We start from the raw sequence: 17,220 nt of genomic DNA on the forward strand, positions 1-17,220 counted from the left end.
TTACAATCAATAGTGAACAGAAAGTAGATTTCCATGGATCAAATTTAGTTCTTAATTGTTTTGACTCAAAGTTATACCTTGAAGACTCATTATCACAAAAGAGAATTGTGTTTTAGGTCGTAACTCTCCTTTCGTGAAGTTTATCAAACTTTGGATTTAAAAAAGTGGATATGTTTCAAGACTCGGTTTTATAAATTTCACGCTTGGAAAGTAACGAGGATTAAATGAAAACTAATTCTTGCTTTTGCCTTGAATACAGTTCTCGTCAGATGGTCCAAATTCACTGAATGGTGAATATGGTGAAGTTCATTCGTTAGTCAATCCAATTTGTGACAGAAACAGTTCATTAGCCGAAATTGAATTTTTAAAACATTCAAAAAGGTAATCTAAGATGGATGTAACTCGCGGATTCTAACGCTTAGAACAAAGATAAGTTGGTGAGTTATGTTAGCTGCTAATAACCACGCTCTCCAAAATGGTTGAGCAAATCCTGCAAGTTTGACTAATGTAGAGTTTTCTATTTTTTCACGGCCTGAAACTATTGGTTCCAGGACGATTCAACTCAAAGAAGAACTCGACTCAGCACATTTTTATTTATGTACAATGTATATTTACGAAATCATATTGATATCTTCGTCGAGTTATTACACAAAGTGATTATAAGAAGACATGAAAAAGATAAATTCATTCTTAATTAGAGCTAGAGCAAATGTTTCTGACTGTCACATCCTTGATTGAAATGAATTAGTGTTTGGATAAGACAGTCAATATTTTACATCAAGTAAAGCTAGTTCAAACGTTTGGCATGACACTAAAAAATTGTCTCATAAATTTAAATCACTTCAAGCAAGTATCCTGGGCTAATTTGTTATTGTACTAAGTCCAGTTGCTCACAGGATCGTGTTAACTATTGGGTTGTGTAACATACTGGGTCAAGTTTTTGTCCAATGAGTCGAGTTGTCAAGCTGTACGAAATAAAACAGAAAATGGCTCTCTCATTGAAATTTCAGGAAACCTCTATTGCTTCTTATCAAGACCCGAAAAACTCACTAAAACCATTTCCATACCCTTATATGAGCGCAGGGAAACCACAGACAAGTGGAGAAACGGAGTCACAATAGATGCAAAAAATTGTATGACCTGAACCGTTTACTTTATCCAAAATAAGCACATTATCCAATGAAAAAATCTTACCCAAATGTCCAACTTGAAATACCCACATTTGGCCCCAAAATCTTATGCTCGTGCTCATCCTATGTATTCTAGTCAAATGCATAAATGCCACACTAGTCAGAATAATAAAGTCAGTCAGGGAGTCACCACACGTACATGGAACCACCTTTTAAACATAGTTTATAATTGTGGCTGATATTTAATTAAATTGATCAAAATTTCTTACTTTATTCGTATAAAATGAAAATGGGCTCAGAATTGCTTTGAGTTAGAGTGGGCCGATTTTGGGGGAAAGCCCTTTGGAAGTCCAAGTGAATTCTAGTGGTCGATGCATGGACATATCAAGGTTACATACGAGTATTTCCTTCATCAGGTCTGCCAAGCGATCTAAGTTAAGCTGAAATGACCAATGAAAGAGCACTCATATCCAACCTTCAATTGGGTTTCCAAGTGATACGTAGTTTCGGGATTATCCGTTGCCCAACTCTGTTTCTTTGATAAGCAATACATATGGAGGTTCATCATGGAAAGTTCTTAACTGGAGTTTAAGCCATTGAGTACGCACATTAATCTTTTATCAATCATCTTACTCTCAAAAAGGGAACGCTTTTAGGCCTACTTACAACTTTTGATCCAAAATGACACCCACTTTGCTTCGTACATTAATACGTAAGAAACTGCAAATCTTGTCTCGAGGTTATAGAACCGTGTGGGTGACTAACTTTTCCCCAACAGACAGACAAGAACCTCGTCGAGTCTCACCTTGAGGTTAGTTCCATCCTCGTCCAGTGACATAATGGAATTTCTCTTCTTCATCATGACCCCTGCAGGTCTCCTCGGAAATCTTCTTTTAGTGCTAGTATCCAGCGACCCGCTTCTTTTCTTCGTCCGGGGCAATGCCAATCTCCCTGGAGATCGTGACTTTCCCCGTTGTCTTCCTCCAACCGATAACGATGGGGAATTAGTGAGGACTTGCTCATTTTCTTCCGCTGCCATCAAAAAGGAGTTATTTTTCGGTTGTCGGCCTGAAAGGACGCCATGATCTTCCCCTTAGTGACAGCTTTTGGCTTAAACTTTTTAGAAATACTCATTGGTACGTACTTTTCCTCCCCCGTGGAAATCCCTTGGACGGTTTGTACTCTGCACTCGACGATTCTTCCGTTCCTGACCGCTCGTTCCAATCGTTGACCTTGCTTTTTACCTTTTGAATCAGGTCCCGGCTCCTTCTGCGACCTTGTGGACTGGGCCCTCCGTCACGTTTCTGTCTTGGATTTAGATTGGGTTCATTCAAATCATCTTCGTCCGAATGTTGGAGCTCCACGTTGGATCCGAAACGAGCAAAAACATCCCGTACTTTTCTCCGATTCCGGTCCCGAGGAGAACGAGACATTTTGACTCGGGTCCTGATGAGAAACTAACTGCATGAGTTGTCCAGAAGCCTGAACGACTGGGTGGACTTAGGCTCGGCCCAAATAGAATCATCTGCTCAGTATTGGAACCACAAACAGTCATTGATTGAGCGATATCGAACGCAACCAACTGAAGAGGTTTCTTAATTACTATACAGATCCAGAGCATGTCTTACAGTAAATTAACTTACCACTGAGCTTGGAACGTCAGATCATAATTGGATGATATATTTCGTATTTTGATAAGCATTATCTTGGCCATTTTCCATGTTTTGTACAATTTTGCTGCTCCTTTTAGTAGAAACTGTTAGATGAAGAGCCTTACTTGACAAACGCGTTTTCTCTTTAGACACACTTATAATGACAAGTTACACAACAAGAAAAAAGATCCCGGTATCATCAAAGGAACTCTCGCGTCCTTGTGTAAAGAAGTCCGAGAAGGTTTCGCTCACTATGAGATTCCCTTTCGAAGCCAATTTATTCATTGGGGAGTGCATAAATTCAAGATTTAGGCGATTGAGAGATATCTCGATAAAAATCTGCTTCCAAAACATTGAAGTAAATGTTCTAATAGTTCTTTTTTTTGACAAAATAGGACGTGTCTTTCCAAGGAGGTTGTATTTTTTCTTTTGACAGTACTTCTCAGGTCATAAGCGCTTTATATGTCAAATATTTTTCGGGTTTCCGCTTTCCTCTCGGAGAAGCGCAGTTGTATATGTGTAATTCAAGCATTTCTGAAGTAAGGCAAACGACGACTTTCCCGTGATAGACCTTGATCGTCACACGACAGCTCCATCCTCTGTGTTTGCTGCGGGTACCCTCCTTTCACGACAAAAGACTGTGGTTCCCTTTGGAGGCGACTAGACCCACCCATTGAAGAACGGCCATTCGTCATTAATCCAGTGCCATTGGAAAGGCTGGTTTGCCGATCAAAATACTTCTTCGAAGGCAACGAAGCTCGAGATTGAAATGAGCCTCCATGGTCTCCATCTGTTTGGGAAAGTGCTGGAAAAGATCAGGAGCACTGAAAGTTATGCTGACCGAATTGTCATTGAATACACTTTTTTATGGTTTAGAGTGCTAGGGTCAGGGGAGTGAGTCTCGCCTGCCAGCCATCATATTATCCATTTCCACATTCGTACCTGGTTCCAGCACTTGGAGTTGAATTCGCACCCGCCGTCTGTGTTGAGGGCCTGTGGGCGGCCGAGTTGTACAAGGGTTTAACTTGATGAAGAAACTTCGTAGATCTTCCCTGAAGCTCTGGCTCATACAAAAATAGATGCACGGGTTGAACACCGTGGCTGTCTTGCAGAGCAATGCTGCAGCAACTCGGTAGCCTACGAAAGCGTCGATATGATTGATGTTTAACATGATTTTTTTTGAAAGTCATCAAGGGTTTGACCATTGGAAAAGAGCAAAGCGAAAACTGCATTTTGATTGGTGGGCATCTATAACCAATCAATTAACTTTTAGATATGTTACAATAGAACAGAAGACAGTCGAGTCCACATAATGACGCAATTGGCAGCCATGACATAAGACATAGACTTCATTGCGGAACTATTGAAAATATTGGAACGGCCTTTTTTTAAATCATCAGGACAATCAACCCGGGAAAGCATTTATAAACGAACCCATTGGCTCAAAATACGAAGAGAAATATATTTATGCCAAAAATTATTTCAAGCTCCAACCACAAAAAAAAACTAATTGACGATTGAACGGTTGTGACTTATCACCGGACCTAATGCAGGGTTTTTGTCTCAGTAGACTTTTCATCGAGATCTAATTAAACACGGAGTTCGTGTCAGGAGTGTAAAATCTAAATTCGAAAATTGCGGTTCTCTTCCTCAATATTTGGGGTCATTTTCAGCGTTGCTTTCCAAAGTACGCGGGCTTAATCCAACTTTTGATCGGGGTCAAGTAAATTGATCTAACATTTATTGACATGGGTAAAAGCCCCAATATGAGACCAGAGTTAAGCTTGTAATATGTATGTGTATGTATTACTGGTCCTAAAGCCAACGTTTAACTTACCCACGGGAATTTGCTTGGGCGGATAAAACGTTTCCCAAATGCTCAGCACGGCAAATGGAGCCCATCCAACAAAGAAGGCGGCAGCAGTCAGGAGAGTGACCTAGAATTGTAAGTCAACATCACCAGTTAAAACTATATCTGTCAATGGAACAATTGTTCCCATTTCTAGTACCTTCGTCAATCGCTTGTCCATGGAGGAAATGAGCTCCGATTTCTGCTGGTTGGCCTCAAATCTGGAAGAATTGAAAATCACACCCGAGTTCACGGCCGGGACTCCCCAATGAGATTTGGAAGTGGAATCTTCGGCAAACACGTCCTCGTGCAAGGAAGATTGGCCAAGGTTTGGAGTGTGCACCAATGAGTTCACATCATATTGGGATTGGAGGGAGAATAGTTGCAGTTTACACTTGTATGAAAAATGAAGGATTCTGGCGTAGGATACCACGCATATGACTGAAAAAAAAAAAGATAAATTTTGTAATGGATTTTGAACATTGACACTTATTTTGCACGCTAAAATGATAGATGGGGAGAGTTAGAGATTTTTTTTTTCATCGCACGGTTCCATAAATTACAAATTGAAACTATCGTTGGAGCATTCTAGATCGAAACTATCGTTGGACTTTTCCAGATTGAAACGAACGTCGAAGTTATTGATTCGAGCAATTTGATCTCTTTCTGAAAAAGTTCAGGTTACGAAAATCTGGTCACGATATTGATGTTGGGTGGAATGAAAAAGGACACATTTCGATGGACAACCGATACTGTAAATCCGCTTAGGAATTGGAACAATCAATACCAAATGTTCGAGCATTCCACATTTTTCCTCGAAATTGTACAGCCTTGACAAAAGCAACCCACTCTGCGTTCTCAAACTGCACGTATCTAAGCCCAAGTTCGACATGCCGAGTCAAGCATTGGAATGAATACCAGACCATTCATGTCTTGGAACAACGTAATTAACGTATTGGCTCCCGTTCTTTATTTAGCTTATTAACTACCCAGGCTTAATGTGTGCATGTGATCTCTCAATTGAGACAATACAAATGTCAATTCTCACCAAAAGGAGCGCCCAATACGAAGATGAGAATTGAAATGACGTAGCTTCGCACTTCTGGCGATCCGTCGTGAAAGGCCACCGTACATCCAAATTCGAACGTTTCGTAACGTCCCCAACCAAGGACAGGAGCTGTAGGGAACAACAGAAGGGTTGAATAGGAACAACTTGAAACAAACCGTTGAAATAAGGTCAATTTTTGAGGAGGGGAAATGTGTCTCACCTAGAGCAAAGATGAAAGCAATGGCACAATCGACGAATAGGAGGGTCAGATGAAAGGTAAGGCTTTTCCATTGAGCTTAAAGGAAAGGTGAGGAATGATCCAATTGGACACAACAAAGTGAAGGAAAACTGAAGGTATCGCTGAAAAGAAATGTGAAGGTCTTTGTGATCTTACCTTGGGTGGGATAAAGAATGTTCTTGAGTCTGGAATAGCTGACAGATCCGTGAATCAACATTGAAAGACAGCCGAAGAAGATGGCTCCAAAGCCATACCAATTACAGCCTAAAAGTGGAGAGGAAAAGCTAGCGTCATTGAGCGGAACAAGGAACACGCTTTGGAAGTTTTCGGGCCTCATTTTCATTCAAGATTTACAGTCTCGTTCCCAGCTATGCTTATCTACTCGGTCCAGGTCCCTCAGGACGACACAGGTTGGTTTATTTCAGCTCAGCTCATAAGTAGAGTTGGGCGGCCATGGTTCCATCCGTTGAATGACAAAAGGACCAAAATCTTTAATAACAAACTAGCCAACCCACTGAGTGGCTTTCCATAGTTCTAGTTCCCCGTATTCTTTTCCGTGAATTGAATGGTTTCATCAATCTATTTGTGTTCCCCTTGCTGCATTTGTAGTTTGTGTGTGCTTGTAGCTCACGGTGCTGAATAACATTGATTCATTTTATTACCATTGGGAGAGAAGATGTCCTCGGAAGGTATTCCAAAGCTGGTGACCAATAACATTGGGTGAATGGATAAAGAGAAGCAAATATCTGACAAAGCCAGGGCGAGGATGGGCAAACTGTTCGGTTTCAGACGACGGCCTTTGGTCTTCAGTCCCACTGAGAGTATCACAAGAACATTGCTGACAACGGAGACCACCACTGAAGGAGGAAATGTGAGAACCAGTTACCGCCTTAACAAACGAACGTTCAGGCCATAAAAGCAAACTTATTGGATGCCAACTCACTAACGACCAACAGAAATATCCCAATAGGATAACTAGCACCTGGATGGAAAATCTCATACGAGCCCCCCATCCTGGAATCATTGATTTTGGAACTATTTCTCGGGATTTCGATATCCTCATTCATCCTGGTTCACTGTTCCAAATGCACTACCCGTTGGTTCGACCTTTTTCGAATCTCTTTGAGCTGTCACCCACATCACTGCTCTCTCTCTCTCTCTCATCCGTATGAACGTCCATTTCCTTGGAACGGTAAATGAACACGTTGATCGCGGTTCACTCAGACGCTCAGATCACGCGGCAAGGAGAATTGACGAACGTCTGACCTTTCACCATGAGAGTACACGGAAGAAAACATGGTTCGGGTTCCACGCAGTGGTTTATTTCATTAGACAACAACATATTTCTGAAGATACATGGCGGCCAAATCGTTCGCACCAGAGTTCCGATATATAAGCGACAAGTTGAATGCAATTTCTCGACACAAGTTGAACTTGTAATCATTCTCGACGGCCGGAGGCAAGGATAAAGCCTTTTTGTAGTAGAATAACGCTGCAGGTAGAAGACCGAGTTGGTGCATGGCCCGGCCTAAGTTGTAATATGATTCCTGGCAAACTCCACGCAGTTGCAAATATTTATGAAGAAAAGCACAAGACTGAAAAGAAGAAAGCAAAAGTGAATTTTCAGATTCGAATACCAATAAGTGTGTCCTTTTGAGCTCTTGACAAGAACTGTTGAATCATACGGGAAGCTGTAAAATCTATAAAATAATGGAGTTTAATCAAAATCAAAAACTTAATGGGATAGCGTATTTTGTAAGGGTAACTGCTCTGTGGAGACAATTCATCATTTGATTTCGAGTCTATTGAAGCTAACCTATGATCTAATGGAGTTTTGAAGTCAAGTAGTGTTCCTGTTCAGTCATAAAACGAGGTCAAAATTGAGCTGAATTTTTCCGGCGCTAGGTACCTTTAGTAGTTATAGATGGGTTGAACAAGGCCACATGGGCTAATTAACGGTGTTTGGTTGATTGCATCCATACCTAAATTATTCCTTGCAAGACCGTGGTAGTAAAAATTAACATTATAATTCAATGTTAATCTGAGATTCAACTCAAAGTACCAAATCACTGGTACTCTGTCTTTCTGGTTTAGGACAAATTACTTGTCATGTAAAAAGTCTAAGATCAAACATACTTTTTCCCCAAACGCCAGAAGTCATCACAGGCAAGATCATTGTTTTCGTTTTTGAAACGTTGAAACGGGAAGTTGAAGGACCTTGACAAGAAAATTTCTATTAGTCTATCCATCACTGAAGAAGTTCGAAATTGAGCTAGACGAACCATGAGAAATAAACCCTGAAATTTTGTACTCGAGCATTTTGTTGAATCCTATCTCAATCAATTTGAATCTGAAAGGAACAAAAGAAAGAGCAATGTCGTGTTCCAAATCAAGGGTCCTGATGGAAAGAATGGCTCCGGATGTCATATTGTGGCCTCTCACATTCTATTCACGCTCTCAGGCGAGCATTGATAACAACTTACCTGGACCACAAGACTGTGTTTCTTGGCGGAGAACTTCTGACAGGCCATGTGGGTAAATGTGAGGCCTAACATGAGAGCCACCATTGGGTTGTCCCGCTCTTGTTTGAACGCAGACATGTACTCGCCCAACGAATACTAGAAGCAAACATGGAAAGACGTGAGTTTCTCGGAAAATGGCCAACTTGCCATCTTGTGTTTCAAAACGACTCATTTCAGCTTTCTGTCAGCCAGACCCTTGCTTATTAATGAGGTTGGATGTTTCATTTGAGGATCGGTAAACAAACTTGGTAGCGTCTGGAAAAGATTGAAGCCATCGGAATGAATCCCTTTTAAAACAGAATTACCTTCTGGCAAATTTGTTTCTTTTATTTGAATGCGAATGTTAGCGGCTCTTACAAATCAGGCATTAAGCCCGAAAGAATGAAAATGGCTACTGCTCAAGTGTTGTGGAATATCGTATTTCCAAGAAGTCAAATCCCATGATGCGAGACATTCGAGTAAGTAAAACCAATATTGGTACAAAATCACCCAATTTCACCTCAACAACGCCTTCCTTACAACAGAGAAGGTCCAAGAGCACCAAAAATGTTATCAAAATCTTGGAATTCTGTCTAGAATTGAGACACGAACCAAAATTTAGAGCATGGAAAACTACTGGGTATCGTCGACAAAAACGTTAATTTCCCCAAACGAAACCAAACATTGAAATGGAATTACAAAAAAGCGATCTTGACCAAATGTGACTCAATAGGTTTGTTTCTGCAAAAGGCAAGTTGAAGCACACAAGTGTTTGTAAATGTTTAGATAGAATAACAATCAAATGCGAGATTACATCATATACCACCATTCAAAAAGTCAGCAAAAAATTCTGTGAGCACCTGAAATCAACCTTATATGCAAGGATTAGCCAGATCAGCCAAGTCGTTGGTCGATCAAATATAGATAAAGGTTAAGTAAAATGAATAAATTGCTCGTCTCGCACTACTGGGATTGGAATCTCAGTAGCGGTAAGGAGGTCCGCAAAGGAAAAAAATCAATAAATGGAATCAAGATAAACATTTTTGAACCCGACAAAAGGTAACTAGAAAATTTTGGGGGTCAAAAATCGATTGTGTTAATGATCCACTAATGACAAATAATATCACGCAATTGAGACAAAATAAATATAATCCTAACAAGTCTTTGAAAGTCCAACCGTAGTGGATGAAATCAAGGAAAATAAAACCAACTCTAGACTAAATATCATATGAGACGTAATCAACATGTTTCTATGACTTACAAGTTGATGGCAACTCAAACGTACCATTTCTTATCTAACTTACTCCCCAAGAATATTTTACCTTTACACCAGATTCATTCCTTGCAGCGACAGGTCTGTTAACTTCCAGGGCACAAGGATTGATGAATGGAATCAATAAAAAAATGTAGTCCTTGACCTGTCACGAATTTTGATTCAAAGAGGATGAATAAATTGACGAAAGTGAATCTAGTTACGTCTACTTTCCGCGTATTGGTCTTGGAAAATCTGGGCTTATTGCTCCCCTTTTATAGGTACAAACATACGATGAAAGTTCAAATTGCATATAAGACTTGGCATCCTGCCATAAGAACATACTTGCTTAGAGATAGATGTTGGAGGGAAAATAATTTTTAGTTGTTGTAGCGAACATCTCTTCTATCTTGTGCTCTTTCATTGTTATTTTTCATTTTTCTTTGTCATCCGAAGGGAATATGACACGGCTGATCCTGTGCTCAAGTTTTAGATCAACCCTATATTCAAGGGCTAGCCAGATCCGACATCTCTAAACTTTTGGGGTATAAAGATGATAGAAATATAAAGGTAAATGGGATTTATGAGTTTTTCATCTTGAATTGTCGGAGATTACTATCGCAGTAACCGTATGGAAGGTCTCAGAAAGAAAAAAAAACATGTCTTCGTTCACGTTGCACTAACAACAATGTACGCGCACTTATTCGTTTTCTGATCAATCAAAGCGTGGTCTTGAAACAAATCTGCGTTTGAGGCTTTCAATAAGAAATTATGTACTTAGAAGACGAAATTCAACTTGGAAGGAAAATTTGCATCGATTGAAAAGTTGTTTCAACAAAAGTTCATCATGAGTACAAATCATCAATTTCTTTGAAGTTTCGGCATCTATGGAAGGAAGCCATTCTAGTGGCTTCAATACCTTATAAGTCCCGGCCACCAGGCAATTGTGTCCGTTAAGAATTCCAAGAGCGATATTATCCGGATTTCTTGACATTAGCCGCATTAGGAAACGATTATGTCGGACATCGTCAGCCCGCATGATGACTAGGTTGAACAAGTTCCAGATCCGCGGGTTTTTGATATCCTTGGTGACGAGTTCTCGAACCAAATTGTAGGCATGATACGAATCTCCATTGAGGAAGGAAGAAATGAGACAAAGGAACTCACACTCCTAAGAGACGAGGAAAATAATGCAACGTCCATCCACTAACCAGAGCTCTTCTTTCAGTGGAACAATCATAGAAAGCAAATTGGCGGGAAAACCCACATTTTTCCTTACCTTCACTATGTCAGGTTTTTTATTGAAGTATGGCGAGCCCATGGCCGAGAAGGAAACCTTTTGCAGGGCTTCAAAGCGCTTTTGCTCGTAAAGATAATCACAGAGTTTGCGAAACAAAAGATATTCATCTTCCATCGAGATCTAAAAGTTAAAAAACCATACATCTCATCAATCCAAATTTAGTATTCAAGTAGGCTAAGAACTTTGAACAGAGTCGTGCAAATTTAACGTACCGTTCGAGTTACTCCAAAAGCAAATTAAAAAACCCGCTAAAACCCACATTTATCCCACACTTCAACAACTATCCGCATTTCCATACAAAAGTGTCCCTTGCCTAAAGTTACTCGACTTCTAATCTCAACCAACTCAATTTCTCATTGACAACTCAAGCACAAATGATTTCCTTTCCTATAAAGCACCCTAATAAGCAATAAGAGTACTCTTTCATCAAGTACTTATGATGGTAGCCAAACAGGTTTCTTCGTTGAGACCATTCTTCTGAAGTCTCACGTGTTAGGGAAGGGATTGGGTTGGCAACAAGCAAGAATAAGGAAGATCGATGGAGGACCAAGGAAAAGTTTCACGTTAGGACATACCTGAGTCCCAGACTCGAAAGACGGCCCAGAATCTCGAATCAAAGGCTCTCGTCGGTAGGCCCGCACCTCTGATAGGGCTTTGTTCTTACTCGCCAACTTTTTTGCGGAAGCAATAGCATGCAGCTCTTCTCTGAAGGAAAATGGAAGAAAGGCAAAAACACATGAGTCGCAACATATAATCATGTCATCCTTGGGTTTGACGTTCATCGTCACATACTTGTTGCGGATCTGTACGAAATGCCGACTCAACAACAGTTTGGCCTTCACTACGAATTCCTCAAAACAGCCTTCGCTCCACAGTAGTTGACATTTCTCGTAGAGTAGTGTGGGATTGAGCAAGTCAACGTCCTCGTCTACGAAGAAAGCGAGCAGGAAAACGAGATCATTTGTTTCTTTATCCGATATGAAGCCATGCTGAAACATTGGTCATTCTTACCTTGAGTCAGGGTGAACAAGGCCTCATCTGCACGACCGAGTTTGTGCAAGATACTCGATAGTGTCCGTCTAGCCTCGTGATGTTGAGGAGCAGATTCGACCACTTTCTGATAGGCGAGCTCAGCCTCGGCCAAAGAATTGGTTTCAAAGAGGCTCTCTCCATATTTTAGCCAAACGGCCGGCTAGAAAGAGTTCAAGCATGATGAGAGCTTTTTTCCCTCCCTTTTGAGCATAATGTTCAAACTGATCAATCAACGAGTTGTAAATGTAAGCTTCCAGTTGAGGGATTCAATTTAAGATTTTTGGAAAGCAATAGAACGAAAAGAAAATCGTAGAAGCTGAAGATAAAAAGGAGAAAGATGAGAGTTAATTTGAAAGACACAAAAGGACTAACTACGAGTAATAAATCAGTTCTCGTTTGGATCCAACAATTTACTTCGCCTCACCAAATATTTAGATTCATATTTTACATCCGCCTTGGCCGTATCCAACAATTTACTTCGCCTCACCAAATATTTAGATTCATATTTTTTTTTTACTCTGACAGGTTTGTCCAAATTTGTAGGAACTTTCAAAAAGGTACAGTGTAGAAAGTTATTGAATATTTCGGGTAGGTACACCTAAACTAAATATATTTGCTAGATAATTCAGGTAGTGTAATCCCTTTGATCCTGATGGGTTACTCCTGAAAGGCAACAGCAACACTTTTTTTGAAAGCTTAATCGAATCGCGCCCGCCAATGAGATTTGAGCCAGAGCAGGCTTGGATTCCTTTTGGCCTTTTCAAATGACACTTTTAAAAAGATCTATTTTATCTCATATTATAACTAGGCATTTGCAATGTTAGCCGTTTACATCGAACAATTTCTACAGGTTCAACTTAGAGCTAACTGCAAATATCTTTTGCATGAAAGCAAATGCAATAATAAACGAGGATTGAATATCTGGTGCTTTTCAAGAAAAAAAAACTAAGTAGCCAAAAAAATAAATCGGTTCTGAAAATATCAGAGCTATGTTTTAAAATAAAAAGTAGGTGCTTATAGTAGATAGAATCATATTAACTAGATGAAACAATGAATTGCGTGATTATTACCGATGCGAAATCGCATCAGGATTGAAACGACACTGTACAACATACGCATCGCATGTTTGGCCAAACTTGGCCTATTTCTGTAATATCTCTAGCATTAATGTATGTCTAGAATGCCAATATGAATTGAAATTTACGCACTCTGACGGCACTGCATTGTCAATGGTTGTTTCACAAACTACAAAACGAGAGCGTGGGTGGGCGGGGATTTTTTTGGGTATGAAATCTCTGGAATGCATTGTTGCTATTATTAGGATTTCCAAATTTAGGTTTCGTCAAGACACTCGTCCTAGCGTTCGGTTTCATGAATAATATTTTTTTAGACATAATACAATGTAAGGTATAATCTTTATTAATGGTAGCTTGTCATGAATATGCATCCATTATCAAATGGCTTACCTGAGCATAACTCTCCGACTTGACGAGCTTCTCCAAGAATGGCAGGGACTGATCGAAATGCTGGTTAGTCATTAGAACTTCAGCGATATCCAAAAAGATCTCGCCAAATTCCTCGGGATCACTCGCCATGATTTCCTTGCATGATACCTGACAATTTTTAGGTTACAGTTGAGAAATAAATCGATTTGCGGTCATTGGTTACTATTTCAAAGGGAACTTTCTCATACCTTGACCAAGTGGGTAGCTTTCAGGTTGACCAGCACAATAACCAGTTTGGCCTTGATGTCCAATGGGGTACCCTCGGGCATGATGACGATAGAGAAGGCTTCCAATTGTTTTTCGGGTGACAGATCATCCAATTCCTCTTGGGACACATCCGAGGAGAATTGGGTGGAACAATACTTACAGAGAACCTCCAAAGCCTCATCATTTTGGTTCAAGGAAATTAGCAACTCAAGCAACAGATTCAGCTCTGAAAGAGGACTTTGTAGTAGCTTTGTCTTCAGGTTTGTCTCATATTTAAGCCTTAGCGATCGAACCTTCGGAAGTGACAATGCTGGGATACTTCTTCACCGCCTCATAAATCACATCTTTAGCCGCCTCGAAATTTTCTTTGACGTGGAGCAGCCGAGCTAATTCTTTCGAAGCATTAATAAAGTCTTGACTTTGATCTTCTTTCAAAACTGCAATTGACGATCCCCTCCGTGAATGTCTTTTGGGATGTATCGGTAGACTGATTTTGGTAAAATTTACCTGCAATCAACCGTTTATAGCCTCGAATGGCTGATCGAATCTCCCCACTTTGTTCCAATAAGCTACATCGTGCCAAATGATAACGAGTGTTTTCCAAATCCGCATCGATAGCTACCAAACCACGCAAAAGATGATTACCCAAATCTGCATATAATGCTAACCAATCGGATTCCACCTTTTCTGTAGCAAGAAATAGCCTGGTTTCTATCGCCCATCTCGAGCGACATATCGGCTAATCGTGCCCATTCCTCGGCATCTTGAGGTGCGAGGTGAGCGGCAATCAATGCGAATTGAAGTGATTTCTCTTGTTCGCCTCCTTCCTCATAAACATTGGATAACGTTTGATATGGTTCGGGGGCGGTTGGATCTTGCCGGATTACCTCCATACACATTCGTATGGCAGTTTCGCGATCGCCGCGGACAAATCGTAAGTTTGCTTCACCCATCAATCCCTAAAGTATTCCTGAGCTTGAAACACATTGATTGGTGGCGGCATGACCCACCGGTTCGTAGAACAAAATCATATGAGGGTTCGATCGCATTTTAGGTTGATGTCCTACCTGCAATGCGGGATCGAGACGTTTTCGACGAATATTTTTCGTGCCCACTTTCCGTCCTTTGCGACTTAGTTGTTGCCTTTGGCTTTCATTGAACTCGGATTCAAAATGGCCATGATGGTCCTCTTCATCGTTTTCCTCTTCCACAGGCTCGTCCACATCAATCTTCTACAAGTGAGCGAGTACTGATACGGTCCTTCGATTGAAGAGCAAAAGTTTGGAGTGCGACCCACCTTCTTGGCTTTGGCCTCCGTTTTTAATTTTTTGGACGGGGTCCAGTCGAGATCACTAGAATCGCTCAAGTCCGAATCTCCCTCTTCCTCCTCAATGGCTTCTTCATCCTCACTCTCAAGGCTCATTTCCTTAACAAAATCACGGAAGCTAAGTTGGCCTGAAAGTCGACCAATTCCCTCAAAATATTGACCAGTTATTAAAATGCGATAGAAAAATGATTATTATGGTGCAGGAGAGACCAAAACCAAGAGGAAAAATTCGGGAACGGGCACAAAGCAGGACGATTCCGATATTTTTGCTTCATGGCGTTGGATTTTTTCACCCACTTCTCCATCAAATACTACACTAGGCTGTTTACAAGCTTATTTAAATGATCTTTATCTTACGATAACAACCCCATGATTATCCGCGAATCCATATGCGAATCATTTATAGAATTGATATTGATTTTAAGTCGTTGTCGGTCAATTTCAACACCATTGTTGAAACTTACACTGAATGTTGGCTTAAAATGGGTCAAAAGCTTCATTTGTACTCATACCCGTGAGATACTTGTCCGTGAGTTCGCGCTCCCGTTTGGCATGAACCATGTCCACATCACCCTCCTCCGGGTTCTCTCCACCTTGACTCGTGCTAGGAATTGGTTCGGGTTCAATCTCATTACGATCCGAGACCAAAGCTTGAGCCAGAAACTGTCGAGGGTCATCCCCATTGTCCGCCTCATCGTTGTTTTCATCGATCAAATCTTCCATCATGATTGAGTTGTCCTCTTCATTTTCGAGAGGTGAATTGAGTAAAAACGTCATGCCACTCCCACTGGGCACGGCCATGACGTCACTCGTTATGGAAGAAGAGGAAGGAGCCACGGAAGTTGAAGGTCGTTGGGTGGGATCATTTTCAGCCTACGAAGAATTGGTGCTCATTGACACAATGTAGAGAAATGTAGGGAGGCGTATTGTAAGGGTCATGAAATAGTGGCTATGGTTTGCATTATTAAATGATTACGATCAGAAACTGTACTCATTGCATTTTCCCCGCAATTACCCAATTCTTAGGATTTATTGCTTTTTGAAGTATTGTTGTTGAGTAATTCTCAATGATTTTTTCCTTTAAATACTGATTTGTTCGTGGCATAACAGTCCCACCCATTGTTGCATTTGAATGGAGACGCCTTTAGAGCTTCAAGGATTTTCCAAGGATCTTGTTATTGCTAAACTTCGTTTTGAAAAACAAACTCTGAAACAATTTTTTAACAATCAGAAACGGGGCCTCATGAGGAGTGTAAAAATGCTGATTTGATGACCTATCATAGCTTATTGAATCAACCAGAAAGAAGATAGCCCCCCCCCGCCCCACATTATCTTGAGATGAGGAAGATGAGATGCTGACATCCGGTACCTCGGCTTCTTTTTCCTCCGTGATCAATGGATCAAAACAGGCGATTGAGAGGCGATGATTTGATTTTCTCTTTGGTTATTTCATCCGACCTCGATTCACAAGTTTCACATTGTTTTGAAATTGCCAGATCAGGGACGCCACAAGTGAATGGCCGATTCAACACGAAGCTTTACTAATTATTTTGGCTTCCTTGTTTATTTGACGCATTTTCTATGCGAAACAGAGCCCCTCACTATCGGGCTGGCAAGGTTTGTGCTCAACAGTGTTGGGAACCTGACCTTTCCGGAGGTGATGTCCGGACCCAACTTGTCTTTCCCGGCAAGGTCTTACTATCTATCACTTTTGTCCTTGGCCCGACATCCCTTGGGAGTATTGGCGGTCACGCACCTTTGTCCGGCTCCCGGCCCAATGCCATCAATGACGGGAGCTGACAAAAGATCTGTTCAATCTGGCCCATCCTCTTCTCTGCCATAACCAAGAATTTCATCACTTAACTTTACCTAATTGTGTCTGTACTGTCTGCTCTCACCCTCTTCAATTCTTGTCAAATTCACTGTGATATCACTCTCTAGTCAACTACTTTATTGCTTTTGCCATTTTTGACAGGTTTCTTTTATACATCTTACAGTCTTTCCTTTATATTTTTACGCCATGACATGACTAAGTGTCACAATAAAGATATTATGTTTATTAGCCTCTATACCCTAAGACCTGCCTCATGCAACTTTCCGTATGCCTGTACGCTGATGTCTACTCTGAAAGATCACCTTAGCTTGATTTTGAGTTACTGACTCAACTAATTAGACCGAA

General features: G+C 40.7%; 2 protein-coding genes across 2 annotated transcripts; both read right to left on the reverse strand.

Moving 5' to 3' along the window:
- Positions 1-2,819: 2,819 nt before the first annotated feature.
- LOC131888857 (opsin-5-like) lies at positions 2,820-7,083 on the reverse strand. Its single transcript, XM_059237800.1, has 9 exons — positions 6,861-7,083; positions 6,580-6,774; positions 6,074-6,181; positions 5,900-5,974; positions 5,680-5,808; positions 4,792-5,072; positions 4,620-4,719; positions 3,725-3,919; positions 2,820-3,587 (listed from the first exon to the last, which is right to left on the reverse strand). The coding sequence occupies exons 1-9, from the start codon at positions 6,982-6,984 to the stop codon at positions 3,307-3,309; spliced, it is 1,488 nt and encodes a 495-aa protein (XP_059093783.1). The 5' UTR covers positions 6,985-7,083; the 3' UTR covers positions 2,820-3,306.
- A 134-nt stretch (positions 7,084-7,217) lies between these two features.
- Positions 7,218-16,425, reverse strand: LOC131888856 (general transcription factor 3C polypeptide 3-like). The gene is made up of 16 exons (XM_059237799.1): positions 16,411-16,425; positions 15,554-15,914; positions 15,012-15,169; positions 14,782-14,946; positions 14,397-14,673; positions 14,222-14,332; positions 14,008-14,151; positions 13,696-13,940; positions 13,469-13,615; positions 11,982-12,162; positions 11,763-11,898; positions 11,546-11,675; positions 10,950-11,090; positions 10,590-10,841; positions 8,401-8,535; positions 7,218-7,512 (listed from the first exon to the last, which is right to left on the reverse strand). Exons 2-16 carry the CDS (start codon positions 15,840-15,842, stop codon positions 7,246-7,248), a joined length of 2,778 nt encoding a protein of 925 aa, XP_059093782.1. The 5' UTR covers positions 15,843-15,914; positions 16,411-16,425; the 3' UTR covers positions 7,218-7,245.
- Positions 16,426-17,220: the final 795 nt, after the last annotated feature.

Source organism: Tigriopus californicus, chromosome 10 (genome assembly GCF_007210705.1).
Source record: "Tigriopus californicus strain San Diego chromosome 10, Tcal_SD_v2.1, whole genome shotgun sequence".
In the NCBI taxonomy this organism is placed as follows: domain Eukaryota; kingdom Metazoa; phylum Arthropoda; class Copepoda; order Harpacticoida; family Harpacticidae; genus Tigriopus; species Tigriopus californicus.